Genomic DNA, 22,418 nt, shown 5'->3' with positions numbered 1-22,418 from the left:
TAATAATCCTCTACTTTACAGGACGGTTATTTAAAAGCTAGGTTTCAACAGAGAAACATTATGGGACTTAAAAGCCAGTTTTCCAAAAGCCACACCTCAGACTTTGTTGAGACTCCAGCAGCCAGGTTTGTTCAGTCTACCAAGTACTGACCAAGAAGTTCAGAGCTGCGGTTTTGCTAAAAACAAATCCTGTACGTACCAAAGTGAATCGCTGTCATTTCACACTGTCCTCTGGAGCTGACCACCAACAGTCTATCTCCAAGGCACATAACGTCCACAGGCAAAGCAAAACACTCGGTTTGATTACTGCGCTCTCGTTGCCCAGGTGATTATTTTCAGGAAGCACTCGCTCTTACAACATCGCCTCACGCTCCCAATACGACCGCCAGTGAGGTCCTTCTACTACTTACGTTGCAACAGCTCTGCAGTGAAACAGGTTTTTCCTACCAAAGAACAAGGCTACTATGAACAGACACTGGGTGAAAACTCAACCCAGAGCTACGCAGAAATTCTGGGCTGCATATGAATGCATGACTTCTTGCTTTCCATGAAGCACAACACACAGAATTACCACTCTCTCCACTACAGACATAAAAAGTGAGTGCATTATCAGAGATGAAAAATAAAGTTGTTCCCTATTCCCAGGAATAATTTGGGAAATTTAAACCAGTATGAAAAAATAGAATTGTATTTACTCAACTTGCTCCTTGGTTTCAGACAGGTTAAAATAGGTGTCGGTATAGACACAGCACTCTCTCTTCCATGAGTAAGACAGTAAGTGTGCTATGGCCATGCGATTCAGAACTGCATTTCATGCCCATTCCATCATGTTAGTCCAAGTCAGTCCAAACCTGAACCTCCAAAAAAGAAAAAGGAATCTGTGTTTTAGAGAAAAAAACCTTTTAAGTTTCTTAGGGGAAGAGCAAGTGTCTTCCCTTCAAGTCCACTCTGTGCTTTGAAGAGACGGCACGCTCTGCTTTGAGTGACAGCGGCTGTCAGGAGGCGGAGTTCAGCGCTGTCAAGTGCAGGACCCTGCCGGCCAGGTGAGGTGATGTGCCAGTGACTGTAACTGCCTGCACCCAAACCAGTTTTGGAAGTCACCTAGCTTGAGTCCCCAGAATAAATCACTTTAGCAAAAAAAAGACTTAAGAAAAAAGATTGAGAGATGAGGCACAGGACTGGGGGAAGAAACAATTACCTAAGAGTAATCAGCGGGTGGGGAAGCCTCCTCTATGGGTACCTCCACGTCCCCCTCTGAAGCCGCCCCTCTCACCCCGAAAGTTAGTTCTGTTCCTCTCTCTGCCCCTTTCTCCTCGGCCTGCTGAAGTCCCTCCTCTTCCTCCTCCCCTTGGAGCACCACCTCCCCGGTCAGACTTGGACTTGGGTGGTGGCGACTTGGGCCGAAGTCTCTCTATCTCCTCGGTACAGCCGGTCAGGTGGGAATTTGGAGCTGTGAAGTATGAAGAATACGTTTCTGCGTTGAAATTGCTGTTTGTGAGGGTGGGTCCTACAGTCAGCCAACCTAGGGAACAAAACCAGAGTCAAGAAAAGCAAGAACAAACGGCTTCAAGGCCGTTACTGTCGCCTTCCTTGTAAATGAACACCCTCAAGTGATGGGACAGACACTTACTTACACACCGCCTGCACTGAATGGAATGAAAAGGTGACCTCTAGGAAAGCCAGAGTTGCTGAAAAATTAAGATTTTAGCTTTATATTTGTAAGGGCTCCTTTTCTTTTTCTTCTCTTTTTTTTTAATTACACATGGATGTGGGAACATTCACGCTGTGGTTTCACAAGTCCCTTTCCCCTTCCTTCCTACTTGTTCTTACACCACAACAATATTTTCCAGCCCCTCAGGGACCAGACCAAACCAGATCAGTAAAATCACCTAGTTTAAAAATAATGCTATCCTCCTCCTCCTCCTTCTCCCCTTTTTAAAAGGCATTTAAACTTGAATAAGGTAATTTTGTCTCCAGAAACCAGTTGTGACTGCGGAGCCAAGAGCATGCTGGAAGCACATACCTGAAGACACAGTAACAATTCTGTTGAAGCCAGCATGATATCCAAAAATAGAGTTAAAGAGTTAAATTAACCTGCTTATGCACAAACATTCAGCGGGCACTTCAGCTTCACTTCAAGTGAAGGCAGACATTTAAAACAGGCACAATCCTATTTCTTCATATTGTGAGCTAAAGTAGCATTTGGACCTAAAATGGGGCTCAGACCATTTAAAAATGTCAGTGGGAATTTAAGTTTCAGTTGTTATCATATATTAATGAAGAAAAATGTAGTTCAGTGATCTCAACAACATGCTTATAAGGAAAACAAGAATTAAAAAAAACCCCAAGATCGGTTCCTTTAACACTGTTCTCTATCCTGGGAATTTACGTAACACCTTGTTTTCTCCACATTTTAAAAAAAAAAAAAAAAAAAGAGCGCGAGCTTAGGTTTTCGTATTTCACAGAGCACTGTGAGGATCTGTGGTGAGTACAGGACTTAAAGTATGCAAGGCGATTCCAGGGTAACCACCAATTAAAGAAACACCAAAGTTGAATCAGACTAACAGGACCTTGTGGGACATTAACATGTAAGAATTCACCTACAACAGCACTGAACCAGTAACTGTACAATGTCTTTCTACAAAACAAAACAGTCCCCCTCCACACACACAGACCAGTAACCAACAGAATTAAGACCAACACCATTAAAATTCAAGCCAAAGGCCAGTCAAAGAATAGGAATGGCCAATAATGACTACTCCATAGTAGTATGAGAAAGCGAGAGAAACACCACCTTGAAATTTATTTAGGTAACTTCCTGCTTGCAGCTTGTATACTGCTACACATCCCATTCCAACTGCACTGAAAGAATAAGCAACATTTTTAAGTATTAGCATTCCCATGCAGCAAACCAGGCCACGGATGGACTTGTATCCATTTCTCCTCTGCCATCCAAACTATTACTCTCTATTTCGGGGAAAACAGCGTTACACAAAACTGCTGCAGGACCCTCAAGCAAGCGCAGCTCTAGCACTCGCCCACTCACCCCTCTCCCCTTATTTTTGAAAAGGACGCGCTATTACCGTAAGCTGTTCAGACACCAACACTCCCAGTATCCATCAGCATGTGCGGGACAACTACACTATCCATAACATGAGGTATTACATCTGTCAATTCAAGCGTTCATCGGTACTTGAAAGAAACAGGACTGCTGAATTGTATTTCACATTAGGCTTTAGGGCAGAAATGTCACTGACAACAGATACAAAAGTCTAAAAAGGTGTCAAAACAGATTTTATTCTTCTAGTGTGTACTCTCCTGCAGTGAAACTCCTTCATCACTTATGCATGATAAATTGAAAGGCCTGACCATCGAAACAAATAAAATGCAGTTACTTTCAGTCTCATCCATATACTTCTATGCATTTTTTAACCACGCCAGATGCAGCATCCAGTGTAAGACACTGGGTCTTCCGATACACAGGACCAGGACTAAATTCACAGAGACATAAAAATCAGTTTAGACAAAGAAATCATGCTTTGAAGAAGTGTAAACACATGGCACAAAAAAGAAATCTCAATTTAATTTTGTTATACTCACTGATGAATTAAACATACGAACAGTCAAAAACATTGGTTACCAAAACTTTCTTCTGAAAAAAATTGACTCAGTAGCTGTCATAGACTTTCCAAACAAAAAAGAAATCTCAATTTAATTTTGTTATACTCACTGATGAATTAAACATACGAACAGTCAAAAACAATGGTTACCAAAACTTTCTTCTGAAAAAATTGACTCAGTAGCTGTCATACTTTCCAAACAACACTCTTTTCTGAGTAACAGATCTTCACATAAACCAAAAATTGTATCTCCTTGAGATTTATTGTCTGACCCACAATACATGTCTGGAAACCTCTTTAGGGACACTGATACAAATTTTACAAGCAGAGAATTCTTCTACTCTGTCTTGCACATAATAAAGACATCTCGATTTTCAGACCTGGTGTGGAGTTTACTTCACTATTAAGTCCAAAAATAAAAGTTTAATAGAAATATTCAGCATATGAACTTACATTTCAGTATTCCACTAGAACACTGAATAATTTCAGCATTTACCTTCAATTAGAGATAACATGGAGAAAACAAAAGCATAAAGTTCTTACCGTTTGAGCAAGTATTTACTTCTGAAAATGAGTATCTATAAAACAAACCTTAGCAGTAAGCTGTGTTAAACTGGATTTGTGACTTGGACATGCTCTCAAACATCATAATAATAGAAATAATAACCTAGCTTACTATCACTTAGTAGGGTTCTATACAATGCTCCTGCAACAGAGGCCAAGGATCCCTCAGACAGACAATCATGCCAAGAAAATACGTACGTGGGATCTGTAGTTCTGGCAAAGTTTTCTGCTATTTGATCGTGAGGGACAGAACATTAGAGCAGAGATCACTTCGCTGCTGTCACAGCGCTGGGAGAACTGTCAAGTGATGCCACAATCCCTCTGTTGCTGGATGTTAGGCTGGTTAGTCAGCTGAATGGGAGGGTAGGAAGCCTGGGAAATTTCTCCGTTCAGTAGATTTCCTCACTTCTGACTAGAATTCCGCTATTGACAAGTCACCAGGAAAGCTTATTGGCTTCCTGCAGTATCATAATCCCGTGGTGGGGGAAACGGGGATATATGCAGGAACAGACAGTTATTCAGCTGGTGCAAGTCCTGACAGAAGAATCATGCATTGGGATGAACCATTATTGTCTCAGCTTCCACCAGAACCCATCACATGGCATCAGATGATGGAAGAGGGTTACTAAAGTAAATTAAAATTTAACTATTTGACAAAAATAAAAATAACAGTTACCTGGGCGAATTGTACTGTCCCTTCCAAAAAGATGAAGACGTCGGCGTCCAAGGCAGAAATGCTCAATGATGTGAAAAATCTCTACAGGTTTTTCTATGTTGCCAATTTCAGGCTCTTCTGTGATGATTAGGTCAATATCAACATTAGCATGGATGAAGTCGCCATCGGTACTGCGACGCACAGTTCCTTTAATGCCCATGAGGCAGTGCTCCTACGCACACACAACACAGAACAGTACCTGTCACGTGCCGCACGTACTGCTACAGCGCAGACATCTGTGGCTGGAGCACAATGAAATGGAGAAAAGGAAATTCTAGGCAGAGTAGATCCTACTCTTGCACAGAGAAAAGTCTGAAGCATGAACTAGAAGAACAGAACAAGCTGGAGCTACCAAAAGAGCCTTTTGAAATCAAAGCCAAGAGTAGTTTAAGCTGTCTGGCTTGATGAACTACACTACAAAGAGGTAAAACTCAAACAGAGGCTGAGATAAGATATTTGGACTTCTTCAATTACAGCAAAGTTAGAGCTTTAAGGTGGAAAGGCTGAGAAATCACCGCAAGGAAAGAGAGTACAAGGTGATGGCAAGAGTAAGGGAATAGTTATTAATTATGATTAATACTTGCATCAGCATTCTGATCCTAACTTTATTCATACAAATAATTTTCAAAGTTCTCAGTCATAAAACAGTGAAAATAAGATGTACTTTTTCATATTGTACCTCTGTTACAAAAGTAGCCTTCACCCTCTGGTTACCGTTCTAGAAGGTATCACTGCATCAGAAAAGTAAAACCACTATCAAACTGTCAACGCGCTCTCAGTCAACTCCATCAGCATTAAAAATGTTCCTTAACTGTAATATGCATTGCTTTCCTTTCTTCTAAAACATTGTAGATCGATCAATTTAAGTGACTAGTACGTAGAATCTATGAATGAGGCATCACCATAATCGGTACAGGATGAAAAGAGGGTTCCACACATTCATTTCAGAGTTCTGTTCTGGGAATATTAAGCTCAGATGAGTGATTTTCCCCAGTATCATGAAAGACGGATTCACTAAGTGCCACCAGATGGCTCTAAAAGAAGCTGCAGACAAAAGTATGTCATCATTTCAGATTTCTGGCAAGGGTTTTAAGAGTGAGTGAGTAAATGTGAAAGGCAGAATAGGTGACCTATCAAATCTGTGCAGTTGGTCAACTGCGCCCAAGCTACAGGGCTTTCAGACCTTAAATTTAACTAAATGAAAAGGCAGAATTCTGCTAAGCAAATTACCCATCAAGCAAAGCCTTGTAAATCTAGTCTTTGGAAGAACTATCGAAAACATTTTATTTTTGTAACACATGGAATGTCATTCATTAGTACCTTAGATTTGGTAACAGGTGGCACAGCATAAAGCATCCGTCTAGAGAGATGCCTAAACTAAACACAATAGGATAGCATTTGCTGTTGTAGTCACTAGTAAATACATCTTGCACAACAGACTACTTATTCAGTCAGAATCAGCTAGCTCAATTTTCAATGTTTATTATAAATAGTGACCTCAGCCCGACCCTTGCTCAATAAGCAGAGAAATTCTCTGATATCAGAAACTACTCTTCTCCATTACACTAAAGACATAAAGTTCCCCCCAAATCCTCCTGTGTTAGTTTTAACCTCTCCCTCATGAGCTAGCTGCACATATTTGCAATACGATATGCAATAAACGTACAATATTTATACTTATAATTATTTATATGATTAATACACTTTCAAGCACACTTAAATGCAAGTCAAAGAAAGATTCCATATATCTTAAAGGGAAGTTTCTACTCCTAAAAAATGGCAAATCCAAGATAAGAGTTGAGAGTGCTTAATACTAACGAGTCATTTATGAATGTGGAATGAGTCCTGAGGCTGATGACACTTTAAATTATTAAATCGTCAGCCAACTCTCTGTATTCAGTAAAACTGCCACGGTTACACCCACATATACCCAAAACAATTCTTTACAAATCCTAGCTACATTTTTGTAAGGTTTTGAATAACGTACATTTGAGGCTCCTAAATCAAAACACTTTTTTTTTCCTCTGTACCTTCTTCAATACACGTCCTCCACAACACATCCCTAAGAAACTGTTTAAACCAAGCCGACTGATTCTGTCACGTGTGCATTACAGTCATCTTCAGGAAGTCAAGAGATACTAACTGAGCTACGGTCCCTCAGAGTCCTCTGTCTGGTTCAAGCTCTGCACACATACCTGCACGTGCCTATTTAGAACCACCAGCCACTCTTCCAGAGTTATTTTTTATGACTACATTCATTTACAATCTACAGTTTTAAAGACTTCTTTTGACATCAAATTTAGTCCCATTCAACAGGTCTGTTCCTCTACCAGCATGTTTTCTCCTCTAATCTGGAAAGGAGCTTGTGTTTTGCACGGAAGGTATTGCTAACAGACTAACTGGTTATTTACCATTCACCCATAACCGAAACAACCCAGAAGTCTAAAATATTGCAATGTACAATTAACATTTTCTATTCAATTTCCATCTTCCCTCTGAGGATTTACTTCTTGTTCCACCAATCTATGAACCCTCCTCAGCTGCCTGCATTTCAACAAGGCTCAAATATGTATGGCTAAGTAAATATGTAAGGCTAAGTATGACACTTAGAGGACTATAACAGACATTTACCAAGCAGTGTGAAGTGTACCTGAAACTTCTATACCCCATACTGACTAAAGTCAAGAAGGGGACAGAAATTCATCATTCGTCCTATGAATACGTTTATTTCCATATAACATACTTCACAGAACAGAACTCTGAAGTCCTCATCTCTGCTTTCCTGAAAGCATGTCACCAACTGCCATGGAGCACCGGGTGTTTCATTAGCATAAGAGACAAGATGGGAACAGAAGAGAAACTGAGCCAAACCTTTACCTTGGTTCTTTGGAAAACAGCCTTAGGGTCTAGAGTCTTGGTCTTTCCAGGATTGTTCTTATTCGTTTTAATCCAACAAATGTCCTCACATCTTCTGTAACCCCATTTGCGTAGACACTAAATATTATGGACAGATAAAACAGTTCACACTCTACCATAAACTTAAGTAACCTAAACTGAGCACTTGTATAGGTACTTGACTTTTCTTAAAGCAGAGCTGGAAGAGAAATTTGTCACAGATGAATAAAACAGTTTACTGGCATGACTGTACCACGTTTTGTCAAGCTGCCTCCTACCCCCAAAGGCTTATGTGCACATTGCCTTGTCTATGTACCACTTTTTTTTTTTTTTTTTTTAAAGTATCTAACAACTGCACAGATCTGCACTAATTTTTACCTACTGACACTTAAGTTTAATTAAAATCAGTCTGAGGAACATAGTGATCAGCTGCCTTGGCACTGTCCCCACTAAAACCTGGTAGTTTTTTCACATCAGTGTAAAATTCTATAAATGGGAAGATAAACAGCCAAAAGCCTTTGCTACCGTTTTATGGATTTTCTTACATCTGTAAAAACAAACAAAAAAACCAAACAAAAAACCCCCCCAAAACCTTATATGACTTTTAAACCCTTAACTCCTGTAAGTGTAGTGTTAGAAAGGGAAGAAATTGGGCATTAAGGACTCAAGCTCATTTGGCTATTGCTGTGTTCAAGAACTGCCCAGCTACTACGAATACGTGTATGACCAAAATCAATCTATCCGAAATAGCTACTTTAACCAACCTCAGAATGAAAAGCAGATAAAGCACACAGATTAGTAACCACATGTTGTCCTTTAACAACTGTTTTGTTTGCTGTATTGTTTTAATATAAAGCACTTTTCAAACTAAGCAAAGAATGTTTCAGCACAGCCACTGGATTGCACATTCTTATTCTACCATTCCCAACACAAGCAGTGCTGGCATACAGAAAGATTACTCTAATAATCCAACATCTTATAGGCAAGTAAAACTGCACAGAGCTCACTAAGAATAAACCTACTTAAACTCCAGGTGTTTTCTGAAAATAAGCAGTGCTACGCACACAATTTTATCTCACTTTATGAAACAGTAGCACCTTTCTACTAGCATCAATATTTCTGGCAGAAAACTATTAAGACTTCTGTTAAAAAATAAAAATGTTGTAAACGCATTCAACATAGCAACATGCATACCACAAGAACAAGAGAGCAGTACAGCTTTCTAGACTACAGAATTATGCTCCCTCACACAGTCACAGCAACTCATCTGGAAAATAACAGTATCTAAACAGTTAATGTCAGATACACTTAAAATTATATATCCTCTACCACAGTAACAAAACATCTCTCAGCAGTTACAGTTGAGAATTCTATACAGAAAAAGTCAACCATAAAAATAAACTCTTAAGCCTGTCCCAAATTGAGTTAAAACATCATCTTACCACTCGGCCAAGATCCAGACCCTCGCCTGAACCGCACCATAGAAACACAAATGACCTTGGGGCTGCAATTTCTTCAATTTCCAATTTCATGATCTAATAATAATAATAGGAATAACCGTGTTTCTAAATTTAATATAAATCACCAGTTGTGTCAGTAATAATATTTGTTGAAGCATTATCACAGAAACCATCAGGAAGCACTTTCATTAAAGATGTTAGTCTGTATACCATTCACGGCCATCCTTTTAAAATTGTCGTCCAGAAAGTATGTTGTAGAAGTACCTTATCAGTACTCAAGTGCATGTTTTCAACATAGCTGATGACCAGCTTAATTATTCTCTTTAAGATAAATTCTACCTGTATAGAAAATTCTAGACCTAGAGACTAATACAACCCACATGATTTTTTTTTTCCCCTAAACCTTTGCTTCCTTTTATCATTCCATTGGTAGCAAAAAGATTTAATAACAGAGCAATAGTGCTCTGTTTCTTTTCTGCCCTAGAGTTACTTATGTGAAGCTTCTGTATCCACATTATTAAAAAAAAAAAACCAACACCTTAATCCTTATTACTATATAGGAAAGGCATTCTTTTCTTTTTCACTTTCAGGAAAAAAGCAGCAAGAATTAATTTATCAGGGCAGTGGTTCAACAATGACAAATGAGTAACATTCAGGATGAAATAACTTGAGATGCAAAGCATCTGTTACTCATTACAAGTTGAAAGGATTCATCTGTAACTTGCTAACACATCAAATCAAGCTTCATTCAGTGCCACTGTGAAGAAAAACAATGGAGTAGAATCCATTCTAAGAGGACATAACTCCCAACTAAGACCATGACTCCTGCCTCCAACACTTCCAGTTTTTCTGTTCGGGCAGGATGTTTTTCCCCTGGGCAGCACTGCCAGGCGTAACAGAACGGCTAACACAGAAGCTACCTATTCCTTAACATGTAGTTGCCCAGTCTTTTATCCCAAGCATTGGTTTGTTTTCAAATTCATTCCTTGAAGGTGGACTGAATTTTATTTTGTTCTCATGATCCTTTAGTTTGACCGATTCACTTCTCAAGTTATGCACGTGCGGGTTTCAACATTAAGGACAAACTAAGTCTAGTTTAAAGTAACACCATCATCCCCCTCCCTCAAACTGCACAGAACACAGATAAGAAAACCTCAGTAGACACAACTGCTTCAGTCTACTGATTCATTCATACTATGACAAATTTGCTGCCAATGCAGACATAGTCCCGCATACCTTTCAAATAGGGTACCTAAATAATAGGCATTTGCTAGTTGCATATTCCCACCCACCCAAGAATTCCTGACAAGGTTATGCAAACTTTTTTTTTTTTTTTTAAATCACCTATTCCTCTCTACTACAGATTGTCTGTTTTGTTGTGAGGACAGGGTTGTTTGGTTTTGGGCTTTTTTTGTGGGTTTGTTATTGTTTTGTTTTTTTTAAATGAGTGAAGTGCAGACACATAGAGTAGAGCCAACCTATCACTATTTGACATTAGCGTTACAAGTGTTTTACTCCATGCCCAAGTGAAGGAATTCCCTGGTTCAATCTCAAAGGACAGGGCAACTTGGCAGCAGGCTTTGTGTCATCAAATTGTTATGCTTGATGACATCCAGCACTTCATACCCTCCAGCCCTCACCTTGCTTTTCCAGAGCTGACTTTATTGAAAAGGTAAAGATACAGAATGGAGCTACTTACTCATCAACACATCTTGAGTGCTTTCTCCTTTACAAGCATCTACAGGTATTACTACAGAAAGAATTTCAAAATCTTTTCTCCAACTCAATTCTCCAAATGTTTACTAGAGCACGATAAAACGGGAGCACCAACAGTGATCTCGAAGATCACATTTTGCACATTTAAGATTTCTCCTTGTTCCCAAAAACAGGTCAGAAATCAACACGGCTTCAAGAAAAAACACCACTCTTGATGTGACTAAGCAGTAAGGGAATACATAAATACAAGAAAAAAATTCCACAAGTAAGGTTTATCTATCTTATTAGGCTTCTCACGATTACAATTGGTTTGATTGTTAAAATTTTCTACCCAATCAATACTTTGGAGAAAGGAGGTGTATCAGTGACGCATACTCATCTACTCTTCTGACTACAAGACCAGCATATTAAAAAGCATACCTTAAAAATCTCTTCAAGAATTTCAAGAAACAGGGGATATTTACAATGGATATTCTGAATTTCAACAGCAAAACCAAACAGAAAACACGTGGAATTTGAGGATAGGGAGAAGACCCACTATTAGTAGATTTAAGTTTTCAACCAGGCTGAGGGAGAACAAAAAGGTGTATTTAATTCATTAAGCGCCTTAAAAAAAAGTCTTTTAACACAAATAGTGTAGCCATGCATACAACATAAAACTTTCCACTTCTTTTTTTAAAGTTTTCATAAGAATATAGACTTTTCTTTTTAAAAACAAAACAAAAAGCATACCCCATTTTTCCTTAACACACATCTCTCAAACATTTTGATACCAAATCAAATCCGCAAACTATTTGCTTAAATGTTGTGAAAAGGATTTCCTACATATAAGAAAAATACTTACATCATCCCAGGTCCAACATTTTTCATTGGCAGTAATGCCAGTCTCTCGGTAGTATTCTTCCAGTGGTGGTTCCAGAAGAATCACATCAAATTTGGACTTCAGTTCCCTAATATCAAAAGCTTCCAAGTCTGCTTGCAAGTACCTGTTTAAACAGAAGATGATAGATTTCTTGGATGAGTTACAACAGGGGTTTGAAAATTATACTCCACATAGCACTTCTGTGTAGCCAGTTAAGAGTAGGGTCTCCTGTGTAGTTCATATAGCTCAAATGCACTAAATCCAAAGAAGATGCATAATTCTCACTTAACCTAGGCTGGAAGCTGTTGCATCAGATTTTTTTTTAAAGTAGTCTTTCTCTCAATAAACAGTTTCTAATTTAGCAAGCATGAAACAGATGCCTACACAGACTGTACAACAATATCTAGTGCAGAATCACTGAACTTTCTGTACATCCATGGACTATATAGGAGAAAAAAATCAACATGTAAGAAGCAAACACTTACTGCCTGGCTAACAGACTTCTATGTGGCATGTTGTTAGAATTGCCATTTATTATATGTTACATTCAGAAGACTCTGAATACTGGAAATGTGGTTACTTTTCATATAGTAGAAATGTTTTTCTCTATCCCTACAACAAAAGCATAATACACACTTAAATGCACTCTTACAACTGGCCTCCACACCTGCCCACCACTCACATCTGTTATCACTCAAAAAAAATTACACTGCCCTTGCCTCAATACCTTTAACCTTAAAAAAAAAAAAAAAAAGGTGATTAGCAGACCACCACCTCCCCCTTCCTAAGAAAGTGTCTGGAAAGAGATTTCTACTCCATAACTGTATTTGGTGTGATCACAAGGCAGCATTTGACTACTATTTTTCCCTCTTTTTTTTTTTGTGGTGCTATATTTTCTCTTGTGCTTTAAGGCTAAGAATGCCAAAATGCATCTAACTTCAAAATAGCAAGTTGAGTTTTACAGTTTGTATCTCAGTTGTTCAGACAACTGTTTCTTAGTTTTTCATGTGACTATCATGTAATAATGCTTTTTTACTCGGTGCAGATTAGGACTGCAGTCTTATTAAAAGCATTAGGTTCACATTCAGATGGATTCAAATTCCTGGGAGTAACATGCTGCATGCTTCTACTGTGTCTAACCTTCAGCAAGAACTCAAGAGGTAATTCAAAGACAAATGTCTTCCAGCCAGCCTAAACTTTTTTTGGTCTTAAACTACAAAGTAACATTAACGGATACGAAGTTAATAGCTGAACATTATAAAAAAAAAAAACACCCCCGTTACAAGAACAACTTAGGTTTCATTAAGAGGCCAATTTTTGAAAGCTTTTCTTGTTATTGTAAACTGCAGATACAATGAGATTCACAATCATCTGATGTTGTTTTAGTTCCCAAATTAAAGCCTGCAGCCCTATCAGTTGACAGTTCATTCCTAAAAAACCCCAAAGCTTCAGATACTGTAAATAATCACACACTGGAACAAAAATCTAGTTTATATACTATATTAAACACCTAGATTAAACTAACAAAAACAAGCTGATTTTACCCTTCTGAAGTTTCAACTGATTAATTTGTATATACAAAGAGAAATAGAAAATGTAAATTCTGAGCAGGTGCTAAAGAGAGATTTGCAAAGCAGACAGCTAACTTCAAACAGGCCTGGAGAAGAAAGGCATTTTCCACAAGCACACTTACATGGGAGGAGTGTTAGATTTAGATATCAGCTCATCCTTCAATCTGATGAGCTCTCTAAGTTTTGGATATTCTTCAAACCTATCTGCTAGGCCTAAAAAGAAGAAAACATGAAGTTAACAACTACTTAGAGAGTAAATCTGTATCAATTAAGCATTGTCCAGTATTCTGAATAGGTCCAAACGTTAACACTTAGCCTCATTTTAAACTTTTTTAGAACAAACCAAACCCATCAAAGCAGTTTTTTGTTCAGTACTTCACAAAAACCTCCTGCCTTCACCCAGTTAATTGTGGCCGTTAATGAATGTAGTGTCTATGCTCTCATCTTCTCTAGAGCGCTACAGTGACCAGGAGTTCACAAATCCTTTTATCAGAAGGAAAACAACCTTTCATTTAAACTAAGTGTCAGAATGATGAAAGTTATTTTGTTATTCCCCCCATTGATAAGTTTATATTAAGATCTAATTAACATACATTTACAGAATACTCTTATTTAACCTTTGAAGACTATTTCTAAGGCAGCAACTGGGGTGTGGCTGGTTCCCTTACACAATCCTTACACTGAGATTTGGGACTCTGGTGTCAGTCATGAAGATTTATTTATTTAAGTTACTAGAATTAGCTTTATGATGTTAATTTTCAAACCTTTCATATGTACAGAATGCAAAAAAGAGAACCCTAATGAGGGTTGTTTTTTTTTTTTAAAGTTTGCAGCAGAAGAGAAAAAAGAAGCAAACTTTTCAGTATATTACATTCACAGGATGTTTTTGTTATTGCAGTAGTCTCAGCACAAACCAAAAAGGTACCATTCCCACCTACCAAGCAGTATCAGTTCAACCTTAGTAGGAGTTATTTACAAAACTTCATGTTCATTTAGATTTACAACTTTAAATGGTCCTAATCCATGAGGAAACAACACCCACACAAATGCACAAACTCACAACCCTTCATCCCTCTCCTTATTTTAACTCTGAACTCCCAACGCTAGCATCGCACTAGTAAAAGCAAAGTTCTTAGTATCTAACCTTATTATCTCTTATTACACGTGCATAAAACACCCCAAAGCTATTTTTGTTCTTTTCCTTAAATATATAACATCTTAAAAACACCACTGTGGTATTCTGATTTCTACTGCTGTGTTGCTTCCAGCTGGTGCAAGTCAAATACTCCTGACCAGCCGAAACAGAAGCCAGTTATCAGCAGCTAAGGAATAGACTGAAAATTCTTTTACATCAAGACGACTTCAGTTGTTTAAAGAAAAAAAAAAAAAGAAACACAAAAAACCAAAAACAAAACACCACCACCACCACACAAACCAAACCCCAGAGGTCTCCCTTTCTTCCAACAGCAACATCAAAAAGATAAAACTGGGTGTTCTGGAACCGCTAGTTCCCTACAGCTTCTTGTAGGGTCATGTCCAATTACAAAGAAGCACCTAAGCAGAGTTCTGATCATCATGTAGAAAAAGTATTCTAACCAATATGCAACTTGACATACCTCATCTTTAATAGAGAGTCTAGATAACTGCTCATGACATGTTCATTTCCATAATAATACTCACATAACAAGTTGTCCTGTCCCTTGCCCGTTCTTTATGCAGCAGAGAAGTCAGAGCAAATAACATGGGGTGCTATTCTGTCGTACTCATCTTATTTCAAAGAACAGTGTATAACTATTTCAAGTACTTAACTGTGAAGCCCAGATACTTTTCAGATAAAGACATAACTGAGTCAAAACCCATTTCTCATACTAAACATCCAGATGTGTTTCACAGCAGCATTCACAAAATATAGAGAAGAAACAAACTAACTGCCTCAACAGGCAAACAGAACTTCTTTGGGCTCACTTCTACCAACACAACACACTTGCCCTGTCAATCTTAAACTTGATGAAATACAGAGAATGGTTGCAGAAAACCCCAGAGGGAGGTGTCCTGTTTTTTTTTAAAAAACAAATAACTACCAGGCACCCATTCTGGGAAACAGGACCAAAGCGTACCTTAGTTTTAGATAGATTAAATTCAGGCCTAATAAACTAAGATTTCAATAGCAAGTTCAGTGATGGCTGAATGAACGTAAACTTGAAAAATAACATCCTCTAAACTCAGTAATATGTTGGGCCTTCTAATGAGTTGTCAGCACTTACATAGTTTAACTGGTAAATATTATCATATTGCTTACTGAGTTCTATTTAAGTATTTCCGTACTTTACATGCTATATGCATTCTTAGAGGCAATATAGTCCAGGAAACAGCTGAACTGTAAGTCAGTTACTCAAACTTCCAAAGGTTTCAAGATCTGCTCGCTAGACTCATCTACCTTCTGGAACCAAAAGAGTTTAGTTTTGAAGCCAGTTAAATACTGGTTAAATACTTTCAAATAGAACCAAGAGTAAGAGAAGCCTTGATAATCACCTCCTAACTAATTAAAAATAAAATCATTCATATAAATTTATATATTGGTATGTATGCACACAGAGGCACAAAACTATGAACTATATCTGCATCCACACTTCCCACTAGCTGTAAGGAATTAAAAAGGGGAAGTAAAAGTGCTATCAAATAAAATCAGTTTTCTTCAAAGAGTTACTGACTATGCCATACCAACATCCCTGATGAAGTTCTGGGGTCTGTGTCCTGTATCCACAAAGTGTTGGCAGTAATCGTTGTGTGGATTTAAGCTCTGAGTACCCTGTAGAACAAAAGGGAGCTTAGTGAGAGCAACGGGGAGATAACTGGACGTATACACGTGCACTACATGTGTTAGTCTGATAAATGAGAAAGAAACAGATTTTTTTTTTCTTTTCAACATGCCTTTATAAGCAACGCTTGCCAAGACTATCATTGTGTTTTTAGTTCCAAATCAAGCCCATCATTACTACAGCTCACTGTAAGTTGACCCAGCTCTTTAGCCACATCAATGTTAAATCCTAGCTACAGTCATACCTTTCACAGGAAACTTCTGTACTGGTGAATTCCAGTCAATTACTTCAGCCTTTAAAGCTGTATTTCAAGTACCATCAATGCAGGAACAGTTTAACACAACTATGCCAGCTTTGACTAGACTTCTAATTGCAGAAGCAGCTCACCTTAAGAAACGTACTGGAATCTTTGTAAATCTCTTCTTCATAGGGCAGGTTCTCTTCATCTTGCTGCAGCTCTACTTCATCCTTGGAAATAAAGCAGGTATTATAAGTACACAAAATCATGCTGTTTCTCTCATTATAATTCTGCTTCTTAAGGAAAGAAGTGGTCTGTCTACAAACAGAAGTCGTCTACAACTGCACAGCATGAATGGTTTCAGCTCCAGTTTTGGAGGGGAAAAAGAAAAAATTACCTATTCCCAAAAAGTTCTGCCTCTCTCTCATTAATGAGGAGAGTGTTATGGGGAAAGGCCTCTGAAAGAAGAATAAAGTTAGAAACCCTTCATTTCGAGACTCTGACAGTGTAGGCAGTGCTTTACAAGGTGTAGAACTTTTAATTTTTGTCCCCCCAAAATTTAACTCCTTGGACTAAAGCAAATTATATATTTTATTGAAGTTCTGTAATAGAATCTTTGAACATTTATATCCATTCAATCATCTCCTAGGCTGAAATCATCTTCTCTATATAAATCTGTTAAAGTCCACGCTTTGCAGAAATAGCACATGGTACAAGGCGGTATTTCGTATGGACTGTCCTTAAAAGTAACTTTAAAATTCCCATTTTGTAGTCTCAAAATGTACAGGAAACAGCAATAGCATTGCAATTTTTTTCCCCGGTTAGTGTGTCACCAATTAGTCGTTCATCAGATTTCTGGAATTCAGAGATCTGTCACACTGACATACTCTGAACATCCAAGAGAACTTGGAGAGAACAGAAACAAGAGACAGACTCGCTTCTTCACGTCACTTTCTGTTTCCCCATTGATCCTGAAACAAACCACTATATATATACTATATATAAGTAAAACTGAAGAACCACTAAATAATATCTACCATATTTTAGTAGGATGCATATACTCTTTCATAAATTACTGATTACAACAGAACTTAGTTAATATAGTGCTTCATAGGAGAGGAAAAGCAGTCTCAGGGTTGAAATATTAAAGAGAGACATTTTAACACACTGAAATAAAAGGAAAGAACCAGATTTCTCTCAGAAAAGAACTCACCTTCTCCCCTCCAACACACATCTTAAGTCAAAACATGCAGAAAAAAGGCTATTATTACTGCTGCATTTACCCTATGCTACATCAGCTGTCTGAACGCAAAGTGAAAAAAAACCAAGCATTCTCCCTATTTTGATCCCTCTAGCTGTAAGCTCTGTGTTCTTTCCAACTTAGAGCTTTGAACCAACTTCTGAAATGCCTGCTGTGATTAATAGGTCACAGATTCCCTCTCCCCATTATTCAGGTGAAGAACTTACAGAGATACAGTCTTTTTTTCATTTGTTTGTTTAACCAGACCAAAAAGAGAAAGTTTACTAACAGAAACAGCAACGTGTTTACAAGGAAAAGGAATGAACAGCAGACAAGCAGCAGCGTTAGGCAAAAAAAAAAAAAAAAGCTGAAACCTTGAGTTTTACTAAAAACTGCTTATGCCATCATAAGCTTACACCTGTTTCCCTTCTTCCATCTTCTAAATCTTAGCGTTCTGATGATAAGCACTTGTTAGATACCTACTTCCGAGTCATCCCAGTTCGCTTTATGCCTTCATAAGTGATTTTAAAAAAACAAGTCTTGTGGCCACAAACAAAAAGCCCACAGCACCAACTTTCAAAGGCAAAAGAACACAGTCAAAGCAGAGACAGAATGTAATTAGCAGTAATACAAGGTACTACATTCTTGTGCATTAATCATCCTTGTTTTCCAAATCTGGTATATTGTTGCTGAGTCACAGAAACAAAAACTACACACAGTATTCAAGCATACAGTTTCTTCAAATCACTACAGATACACTAAGCAACCACCATGATTCAACCAAGCAAGATTTTTTCAGCCTCCACAACAATGGCAAGGAAACATTCCAAGCTCGTAAGCCACTGCTTGCAGAAATAAAGTAAAACAGAGCTGTATCACATTAAGCTGGCAGACAGCAAATTTGGACCACAGGTATTTTTGTACTTCATACAAGGTTAAAACTCCAGACCTCTGCCACAAAACACTGTCCAGACATTTATACAGGTTGAAACAATTGAGTAAATTCACCTGGGGAAGAGGAGTGCCTGAGAGCATCTCGGAAGGCCAGGAAAAGCCTCGAAGTGGCAGCTGATAGTCTAGTCCCATTATCCGTCACATCCAAATGCAGACCAGGGAACTCAACTAACCCTCGTACAACTGTTACAGTTCCACAAAAAACAGGAATATTGTAGAAGTTCTTTGGAACCACAACTCAACTTTCTGACCTTGAAATATCTGTTACTTATTTTTGCCAATAATGCAACTCTTCCCGTTATCTCCCACCTCTATGGTTTGCAAGACAGAGTCAGGCTCCAAGACAGAAGTCAAGCTGCCAGCGGGACACATAACAAGCAGCTTTGCTGCCCTTTCATTTCATATCAGCCTGATGCTTATTAATAACCATCACTATAAATTCATACTTCCTCTACCAAAAAAAACAAAACCAGAGAAACAAAAATTAGAAAATATTGCTTTTTTTTCCTCAGATGTTCCTAAATGTCTGAGAAGGTTAACATACTTCATCTTTCACCTCAATAAGTGCTCTCACACTCCCGCCCATATAATAAAGTCAATGTCACTGTTCAGCCTTCTCTCAAAACATCAGCATAAGGCATTCAGGTGTCATCAGCTCACTTCACTTTCCATTTGGATCACTAGAAACCAACAGAAATCCTCTAAAATACCCAACTACATTTGTTTAAAGCTTTCACATCCATATCCACACACTCCACCCCTGCAGACCTTGTGCCATCACACTTTGTTGCAGTAACAACAATGCGGTATCTTCACAGTAACCCATTTTCACCAGCCATTACAGCTAGATGCTCGGGCTCCAGCCAGAGCAGTCGTGGTTTGAGGACACATTCATTTCCAACAAATCTGAAGTCAGGGCACAAAAATTTTAAGCCACTTCAGAAGGATTAACTGATAGCATCATGTAGAACCCAACATTGCAAGTCAGTGTTTGAGAGACATATGAGTCACTTTACATCATAAATACTTACCTCAGTACTTACCTTAATTTTCCTAACAAAACTGGCAGATTTGCGATACTTGCCTGCAGCACTAATACTTAAGTCTATTACTTTTGTCTAAGGAGTATTAAACACAATCCAATAGGGCTTGATACCATAAGGATCTAGATTTTTGTATGAGTTCATACTACAAGACTAAATTTAAACCGGCTCAAAGTACTTAGGAAAAAGTTACATAAATACAGATGGGATTTTACTAAGTTCTTCTCTCCTTGCCAATAGGGAATTAGCAATGTCTGCAGAAAACAGCTGATGACTCCACTGTAGATATTCTACTTGGGGGGTTCAAGTTTCTGAAATCTATTCATCTGCTCAACTGAAGTTGGTGCGAGCTAGTATTATTAAAATATTCTTCAATTTCAACAATATAGCAAGAGTCTGGCCACTTGCAAGTGGTTACAGCACACCTCAGGGCTGTAAGTCTTCTCTATGCTAATGAAGAAAATGTTAATGATAAGAATCCTATGTTTTGCCCACTGAAGTGACTTATCCACATGTATTTCACAGAAACAAAAAAATAGTTGTTTAACCACATACTTGGTGGAGTAAAATAAACTGATATGAACTGATCACTAATGGGAACATAAAACCCCCACTTCATAGTGCATGTACTCTATAAAGCCCTTCTTCAAGATGGTGACTGATTTGATAAAGATGTACAGACTAACACTTAGCATGTTAAAAAGAATGTCTGTCCGTTTAGATAGAATTTTAAAATTAGTCATCAAAAAATGTCCTGTCATACATTAACTTTTTGTTTTAGTAAGATAGAAGATAGGCATTATTACAGAAAGATTTATAAACCTGAACACAAATATAACAGTACCAAAGCCTCATATTTCAAAAATTACTCTTTTTAGGCATCCAAGAGAAGAGCAGACACTGCATTATTTCATAAACGCACTGACCTTGATTCTACATAACCACAGAAGCAAGGTTATTAGGAAATGGAAAAAGGGAGAGGGAGGATATAGACTGCAACAAGATCACAAAGCAAATCAGAAAAGACAGCTGTACCCTAATCTTGCCTTTGTTTAACCTCCTTTCTCTACCACTCAGCCAAAAGACCACATTAAGATATGAGACACGAAAGCTGTCAAATAGCTCCTGAATGAGCATTTGAAAAATGAAGAACATGACAGTTTGACAACCACTCGTTCTTCAATGACCATGGAGCCATTTTTGTTTTTTAAACTGAGCTTTTCCTGGGTATTTTGGATACTTAAAGCATACCCCAATCAAGCCTCTTACTTCCATTCCTTTAGAATCCCTTATTTTTTCCATTCATCCAGAGCTGCATTCTTCTGTACTTAACAGGCTGGTTGGAAGACACCCTCAGCCTCTCTGTACCCCATCCAATGGCCTGTGCCTCTTGCTAAATGCAAGCTTTTCTTCTGACACAAATTCTGGTCAAGATTTTTTTGTGTGTCTACCCAAGCACACATGTATTTTACCACTTCTTCCCACACAAGACAGCTAGTCATGACACACTGCTGCTCCCTGTGGGCCTACCTCCTCCTAGGAGCAGCACTAAATTAAGCCTCCAGCCATTGGGTTCTGGTGTGTGTACGGTTCAATGCACCTAAGCCACATCTGAAGAGAACCACTTCAGGTTCTATCTATGAGGCATCTATGCCTCCTCTCTTAGATCTCTGCACTGGAAGACATTTTGAAGTATCTATACACTTTGCATTTATTTTTATCTATACACACACATATTTTATAAGTCCCTCAGAGACACATGAGCACTACAGAAAAGTAACTTTTTCCTTTTTTCCTTACCTTATATTCTTCAATCTCTTCCTCATCAGCTTCTCCCTCATCTGGGTATTTGCGTTTTGCATTTGGTGCAGAAGTATCATAAGCAGCCCTATAAGCATTAAAAAAAAAAAAAATTCTCATATAAAAAAGTTTCTCTCTCCAGAGAGAACATTTCAGAAATCTCTGATAATCCGCATTGACTACTTCTTTCTGTTTCAAGCTGGAAATTGTTTTGAAACTTTGTATATGAGAAGTTGCTCCTCTCAGTATATTTGAGACCAGCACAACTTCTTAAGGACAGAACTCCTGAAAACAGGTATCTGGCTTCCTCATTTTTCCATTCTAAAAGGTACAACTTATTTTAATCAAAGCACTATATGTACAAAATTAAGTCTGCCCACACAAGAAAATTACTGTTACGTATAAGAGTTAATAAGCACTAGTTACTCTGTCCTACACAAGTCTATTGTTCCATAAGAATTTTTAAGCTAAATTACCCTGCAACTGCTCTTAGCAAAAGTATAAAGGCTCTAGGACAATGCAGATGGCAGACTCTAAAATTCGCACCTCAGTTTTGTTCCACTGAAGCAAAAGTTAGCCTTGATTTCCAAACTGCTATTAGAAGTGAATGACTAAACCCTACTCACCTCATTCAATGTTCAGATTTGAGTAATTAAAGCATTTTCTTTCCCCGAATTGTATGTTTTTAAATAAACGGTAAGATTTCCCTTTGCTCTTTGAAATGCCATATCATCCTCTTTCTAAGGTTTGTATTACTGTTAACGCCCCCCAATTTTTGACAGAAATCGCCCACCGATACCGACCTACACGTTTCTCTTGTTTCAGCGATCTCCCGTTGGTCATCTTTACTGTTCAGCACGGCACCGATACTGTCTGCGTTTTCAGCTCCTAACTGAACAACGGGCAAGACAAATTCAAGCC

General features: G+C 38.2%; 1 protein-coding gene across 1 annotated transcript; it reads right to left on the bottom strand.

The window, feature by feature from the left end:
• Positions 1 to 1,068: 1,068 nt before the first annotated feature.
• On the bottom strand, positions 1,069 to 22,401 carry METTL14 (methyltransferase like 14; the record flags this gene model as incomplete). The annotated part of the gene is made up of 10 exons (XM_010293988.1): positions 1,069 to 1,522; positions 4,861 to 5,071; positions 7,777 to 7,893; positions 9,237 to 9,329; positions 11,815 to 11,956; positions 13,526 to 13,616; positions 16,125 to 16,212; positions 16,610 to 16,690; positions 21,498 to 21,585; positions 22,301 to 22,401. Coding segments are annotated over 10 exons (1,326 nt in total), but the record flags the coding sequence as incomplete, so codon positions are not given.
• Between the last annotated feature and the right edge of the window lie 17 nt (positions 22,402 to 22,418).

This window comes from Phaethon lepturus, unplaced genomic scaffold, assembly GCF_000687285.1.
Source record: "Phaethon lepturus isolate BGI_N335 unplaced genomic scaffold, ASM68728v1 scaffold15309, whole genome shotgun sequence".
NCBI classification, from domain to species: Eukaryota; Metazoa; Chordata; class Aves; order Phaethontiformes; family Phaethontidae; genus Phaethon; species Phaethon lepturus.
This window is presented reverse-complemented; position numbering and strand designations above follow the sequence as displayed.